The 7645-nt window shown below is 28.1% G+C and overlaps 1 protein-coding gene across 1 annotated transcript; it reads left to right on the forward strand.

Moving 5' to 3' along the window:
• Nucleotides 1–218: 218 nt before the first annotated feature.
• Nucleotides 219–7406, forward strand: LOC123260721 (cyclin-dependent kinase inhibitor 1). Its single transcript, XM_044721992.1, has 2 exons — nucleotides 219–912; nucleotides 5876–7406. Exons 1-2 carry the CDS (start codon nucleotides 318–320, stop codon nucleotides 5977–5979), a joined length of 699 nt encoding a protein of 232 aa, XP_044577927.1. The 5' UTR covers nucleotides 219–317; the 3' UTR covers nucleotides 5980–7406.
• The last annotated feature ends 239 nt before the right edge of the window (nucleotides 7407–7645 follow it).

Below are 7645 nucleotides of genomic sequence, written 5' to 3' on the forward strand. Positions count from 1 at the left end.
ACGCAGTGTTGTATTATTGAGCTACAATTTCTTCAACACTCAAATTAAATAGTGACACGCTGGATTTTTTAAAATATTTCCCGGTCTTTTTTTTAAATCAAAAATTGACCTAGATTTTATTTTCAAAACTTGAAAACAAACTTTTTTTTCTTATTTATACTGAAAATAAATATAATTAAATATAAATATAAATATTTATATTGAAAATAAACTTTTTTACATATTTATAATAATAATAATAAATTATTATTATTTATAAATTGATAGACAAATAAAATCCGAGCTGAGATAATTAAAAAAAATAAAGAAGCTAAATAATGAGCGCGAGAGTAATGAATCCTGCGATGATGACTGAAAGTCGTAAATTAGGAGGCGCCATTGGAGGAGGAGGTGGTGGTGGACGTGTTGTCCCAACTCGTGCTGAATTAGCTAAAGTCAGACGAGATTTATTTGGTCCAGTTGACCACGAAGCCGCGAGAGCTTTTGTTGAACGCGAGTTGAAAGCACAATCTGTGCTGGACGCTGAACGCTGGGGCTTTGACTTTAGCTTGGGTTTGCCCAGGAACAGCGCTCGTTATGACTGGGAAGTCGTCAGCAATGAAGAAGTCGTCCCCGAGCCATACGCGCTCCGAGGCATGCCGTACTTACGCAAAAATGCTCCAAGTACGCCGAGAAAAACCAACGAACGTAGTGTCTCGTCGGCGAACCGGCGTTCGACGTCACTGTCCCCAATGAACATGGATTCTGGACGTCCTAAAGCTGAGAGGACGCCCCCGCAAGAGCCCAGAGTTCCGGAAATCGGGGAACCGGAGGATGAGTTCAGAGGCGACTGTGCGAAGAAATCTTGCGTTATTCCGGAACCTACAACGCCAGTTCTGCCTCCATCTGCGAGGAAGCAATCCAGTATCACCGGTAAGATTTATATTTTTCTTTTATTCACACTTTTTTTTATTAATTAATTAATTAATAGGAAGCTTAATGGAGTATGAAAGATGAGCAAGTGTGCTGAAAATAATAAAGTTAATAAAATTAATAAAGTAATCGATGGAGTAATTTAATTATATGAACATGAACACACACTGTTGAGTACAAGCTTGATTAAGAATTATGTATCAGGTATTTTAAATTCCGAGGTAAACTTCCGCCAACTGCGTTTGCGTTGATAAAAAAAAAAAACTTTTACTTTCTAGATAAAAAAAACAAACGGGTTCAGTATGTAATTTATTTAGAGATTAGAAAAGAGTTTAATGCTATCATTTTTTTATTGAAGCTGCAAATAATATAACTAAATTTAGATACTGATAAAAAATTTTACTATATTGTCTGGTAGGATATTTTAAAAACATAAATTTACGGGGTGGAGTATAAAAAATAAGCTTGGATGATTTATGAAAAAAATATTACGAAATCTGATTAATAAAAGTAAAAAAATTTTAAATAATCTTGATGTATTAAACGAGTGTGAATTGTAAGAGTTTTGATAGTATCAAACAAGGCAGTAGGTCAAAGTCAATTCACCGGGTGAATTGAATTAAAAATTCATTTGTTTACGACCCGGCAATTGGAGTAATGAGACATGACGATTTGTGCATCACAGACTTAAAGATTTATCCTCAGTAATCATTTTATATTTTATAGTTATAATATTAATAATTATAATGAGGAGAAACAAAGATAGTTATTATTATAAGCCGAGATACCCGATCTAATTCTGAAAGAATGACTAATTTTTCATTATTATTTCTTCACCATAATATTTTATCGATATGAGGTTTCATACCATCAGAAAAAATCTTTGGTGAAAATACAACAATTAAAATTTATTTCGACAATTTTTGTTAGAGAATGTGTAAAGATGTAATTTTTTACTCAGTTTAACTTTTTCGGTAAGTGAAAAAATAATTCGGACAGAAATTGTCTAAACAAAAATTGTCGAAATAAATTTTAATTGTTGTATTTTCACCTAAGATTTTCTCTGATGGTATGAGACCTCATACCGATAAAATATTATGGTGAAGAAATAATAATGAAAAATTAGTCATTCTTCAAGAATTAGATCGGTACCTTGGCTTATAATAATAACTATCTTTGTTTCTCCTCTTTATTAAATAAAATTACCGATCTATAGAGTCATATATTAAACACATTAATAATAATTATAATTATAATTATTATAATTATTCGGCTTAGAATAATAATAACTATCTATCTTTAATAATAATAATAATAATAATAATAATAATAATAATAATAATATTTGATTTGTTTGAAAAAACTTACCTATTATTTTAAATCATCTTATGGTTTGAGACCGCATACAATTAAATGGACGTTAATAATTTACAAGCTCCATATTTTTGTGGTTGATTCAACCCACAAGTATTAAGTACATACAAATAAAACAACGCCGTTCGCCCACGCTTCGTTACTATTTCGAGACATGACAAAAGTCTTCGTGTATTGTAAAGTCAAATTATTTTTTTATTTAATTTTATTTGTTCCTTTGATTATTTTCATCTTGCTATTGTCAAAAGTCCACTGTTATAATATTTATACCCAAGCTGCAACAAAAATGACTCATTGTAATAATAAATCTAAAAATATCACTCGTAACATAAAATTAATGCCATTAATATTAAAATATTCCATGGGATTTAATTTTCCCCACATTAGAGTACAAAATAGCGTAGATTAAAGTAGTCACGGCAAAAGGATGTAATATCAAGAAAAATAAATAATTTATGTTTATACATTTGCTAGGGAAAACTTGGAATTCGTAACGTACTTTTATTAATGAGAAATCGGTCAGCTGTTACATTAGGGTAAATTTGTGTGCGTGCTCATATATATATATATATATATATATATATATATATATATATATATATATATATAAATTTAAATGTCTGTATAGATATATAGAGAGAAATAAAACTAAAACGTACCCTTGTATTTTGACGCACCCTTATTTGCACCCCTTGCGTATGCTCATAACTGACCCCCTTACTCTCACCCCCACGAGCGCGTGCTGCCGCTCCCACGTGCATGGGGGTATCAGCTGTGCGCGTATAATATACCCGGGGATTTACACGCCAGACTAGTTATTTTTAAAAATCCGAGGGTTCGCCAGAGAGGGTTCGATATGAACTTATGTGAACTCTTGACATGTGCTGAGAAGATAAATTTTCGTTGCTCCTCTACTCCAACTTCTGTCACAATCAGCAGAGATTTTTATTTAAGGTAGTACGAGCACCAAGGCAACTTTTAATAAAAGGCTTATTTTTTTTTTTAATATGAAGTAAATATGTCTAAATAAATTCCGAAAATTTGAAGGAGATTGCCCGATTATTTAAATAAATAATTAACTTTTAAGTTGAGCAATTTAACATTGGTCTTATATACTGATAAAAGGATTTGTTTATACACAGAAAAAAATTTTACTTGAATCAAGTAAATAATTTTGAAGAATTTAATCTTCTTGATTTGAGTAGAAAAATTCTTAAATTAAGAAGTTTTTCTTGGTTTAAGTAAGTTTTATTTAATTAAAGAATTTTTCGTCTTGATTCAAAACAATGAAACTCTTCAAAATTATTTTCTTGGTTCAAGAATTTTTTTTTCAGTGTAGTTAAAAATATTTGTTAATATTTAACAAATCATTTATTAGAGACCACTTTTTAGTCCTTAATAAATATTTATTAGTATTTAAAAAGATTTATTAATATTTAATAAATGAATATCAGATTTATTAAATACAAAAAAATTATTTTAAATACTAAGAAATATTTGTTTAATACTAAAAAGTGGTTTTTAGTATTAACTATTAACAAATATTTTTTAGTGCAAATAAATCCTTCTATCAGTGTAGGGTAATCTCGTAACATTGAAACATTTCTGTATTTTTCTTGTAAAATTGTCAGTGAATATTTTTAAAAAACTTATGGATGAAAGTAAATATATTAGTGATAATTTAATTTAAAAAAATTTATACTTGTCCGAATAATTAAAGTGTATTAATTAAAAGAAAAATAAATGCCGCAATTAGCCAATGTTAAATGTACATCTATATATTGAGAAAAATAATATGGTTACTGCTCTCCCCTTATATTACCGTAGAGTCGATATCTATTCCCACCCCGCCTAGCGCTCGTACTACCTTAATACCGTAAAAATAAATTATGTCGGATATTTAATTAATTAAATTGATTTGATTTGAATGAAAAGCTGATTTAGCAATTGAATTGTTGTTTCAAATTGCAACATTTTTTCTGCCCGCATGTGCAAATTTTTTTGTGAATTATATAGATCGAAGAAAAAACCGTTCGTTGGCCTTCGTTCAAGCATTTAATGCTCAAGTGACCCATATGGTACTTGTTTTTTTCTCTTGCTATTGTTCTAAGGTGTCCCGCATGCTTGTCACCGCTTTTCAATTGAGCAAATAAATTTCTTGGTTTAAATCAAAGCGAACTTGATATAACTACAGTTGGCGTTCGCTTTGAGCTGATTATTTATTTTTATTTTCGGTTGTATTTAGATGCCGGCCTGTTACCAAAATATAAATATTTAATATTAAATTTAAATGTATAATAATAAAAATGGCGTTTATTTCGCCATCATAATCCATGACCAACCTTAACTTTAACTTTTGCGGATCGTTTCTCTTGCGAACGTGCCCACTCACTCACACTCGATAAATTATCAAGACTTCCACGCGACTCGGCCTTGAAGTTTTAAATATCTAAATATATTCGGTGCTTGTTAATCAACTAGAAACAAAACTAATAATTTTTAGTAAATACCTTGAAGCTTTATTATATTTATTTGCTTTTATTTTATTTTATATTTACTTCAACTTCAATGGCTTTTATTTATGCTTTACTTTTCCAAAGCGACACGTGAGCAAACAAAACTAGTCTATGTATTTGAATAAATATCGACAAGTTGGGGAAGATCAAGATCACCACATTAATTTAAAAGGGTACGAGGGACAGAAATTATTTCTTTTGACAATACAAGGACCCTATTATATTTTTTGGTCGCGTGTGTGACATACGGCCGGAGTAGAGGATTGGAAAATTTTGTACAGATGTCATTTATAAATGTCATTGTCGACAAAAGGAAAAACTCGGCGAATTTATTTATATTCATTGCAATCGATATTTATTAACCACGGAATATTCAATATGTTAAACTAAAAAAAAAAATTATTATTTTAACTCCAGAATTTACTTTCATAAAACGAATTGTAAATATTTAAAAGTGGAGTCAACGATTTTAATATTCATTTTTTTGAATGAAATTTCTATTTGATTTTAGTGATATATTTTTTTTAAATACATAAAAAAATTAACAATTAAAAAAAAAGTTAATGATTATAATTTTAACTAATAATTGAAATATTATTTTTTTAATATTTTTGATATCACCGCCATAAATTCGTCGTAAAGACAAAGTTAAGAAAAAAAATTATGATGATCCACACGGAAAGAACAAGATGACACTGGATATCATCCCAGATTATACTAAGTGAAAAAAATTTTAGATAGTAGCTAGTATAATCCAGATTTCAATTAGTTTAATGCAGATATCACGCAGTATAATCTGGATTTTTCTAGCTACTATCTGAAATTTTTTTTCACCTCAGATATCACTGAGTATTATCTGAGATGATATCCAGTGTCATCTTGTTATTTCCATGCATCAATTAATCTATTTTTTATGACCAAAAATAATTTTGACTCCACTTTTAAATAGTTACCAACGAATATTTTTATCCATAAAAATTGTCAAGTTTTTTCAAGCAAATCATAAATTAAAAAAAAAAAATAAAAAATAGTTACCACTGTAATAAATAATTTTAAAATTATAATTGTTTCAGATTTTATGAAAACCCGCAAACGTACGTCAAACAGTAGCACGAAGAAAAGTAGTATCGAGCCGCCAGAGAAATTGCCTCGTAACGCGGGTCAGATACGCAGCTAAACTTTTTATTATCTTCATTGGATCGTGTCTTCCTCTTATTTATCATCTAACTGCGACGACGTCTGTTAAAATTGTGGCCTCTAAAAAAAAAAAAACAAAATATTAATAATTAACTTAACTGAATTACTTTTCTACAATAGATTATTTTTGTTCCTAGTTTAATTAAAAAATCAATATATATATAAATATATAAATATAAACATAAATAAATATATTATATTATATTAAATTTCAATAATTAAAAAGCTAATGAACGCGTTTATGTCCCGGCGTCCAGTGATATATCAAAGCGTTCTAAAATACAATAATTTGTTATTGATAATGATAATTATTATTAATATTAATTAATCAATTGTCTCAACGTGAAAGTTGAGCGAGTGCCACTAATTGAGGATCAATAATTAATTATTTATAATAAGATCCTTTGGCTGTGCCATTCACGTTTTAGATTTATTTGACTGAGACGCATTAAACCACCAAATGATATACAAGAGGATAATTAATAGGTACCGAGTGAAGGATCAAATGATTATTTATAAATATATTAATAAACTTTTGTTTGTTTATTATTTTTTTTATGTTCAATATTCATTGTTTTAAATTCCTCGGCGTTGGTTGTTTATGGGTGATTATTTTTTTTTGTTAAATATAATTTAATTTAAAAAAAAAATAATTGCGACGCGTGGAACTAAAGCGTGAAGAGATTATTATAAAAACATTATATAATTAATTAATTAATTAATTGATAGAGTACTAATTTAAGAGTAATAATTATTGTAAGAAAAAAATATGGAAAAATTTACTATCTAAATTTATTTGTAATATATATATATATATATACTTATAACTATACTGTATGTCTTTTTCTTTTGTTGTTTATTGTATTTTTATTTTTATTTTTTTTTACTATCACTATTATAATTATCATTATTTTTATTTTCTATGGACTCGAAGAGAAGATAGAAAATAAAAGAGCGAGATGCTTTGCGTGACACATCTGAAACAGCGTCAGTATGTAGTTTTTAGATAAGTATTTTGTTAAGATTAAGCTAAAGAGTACCCGTATTTCCTAAAGTCTTTTTTTCTGACCGTTGACTTGTTGCTTGGCTAGAAAAAATCCGTTACTTTTTCCCTTTCTTTTATTTTCTATTACGATTTTCTAAACTATGTTCTATTCCGACGATTAAGATGCGGGTTTATTGAGAAATATTTAGAAACTAAGGTATAAAGAAAGTCAACGGTAATGTCAAGTAACTATTTAAAAAAAGACATTTAAAATAACCTTTACTACGTTACCCAAAAATAAAAGCATTGATCTCCTGTACAAAATAACTTTTAAAAGTACAGCCGATGCCAAATCTTAATCTCGCGAATTTGCTTATTTTTTTTTTATATCTTTATTTGTACCTTATAAAAAAAAAATTAAATTCTTACTTTGAAAATTCTAATTTAAACAAAATTTATATTTATTATAAATAAATATATTTTGACAATAAATCAAATTGTTCCCCTTTTTTCCTGGTTACCTCGCCGTTGAAATACTAACAAAAAATAATGATTAACAAACTGAGAAAATATCATTTATCCTTCGGTCCTACTTATACACACATTGGCTTTGAGTCTTTCTTATAAATAATTGTCATTTATTATTATTATTTAATAATTT

The sequence above is a fragment of the Cotesia glomerata genome, linkage group LG3 (genome assembly GCF_020080835.1).
Source record: "Cotesia glomerata isolate CgM1 linkage group LG3, MPM_Cglom_v2.3, whole genome shotgun sequence".
Taxonomy (NCBI): domain Eukaryota; kingdom Metazoa; phylum Arthropoda; class Insecta; order Hymenoptera; family Braconidae; genus Cotesia; species Cotesia glomerata.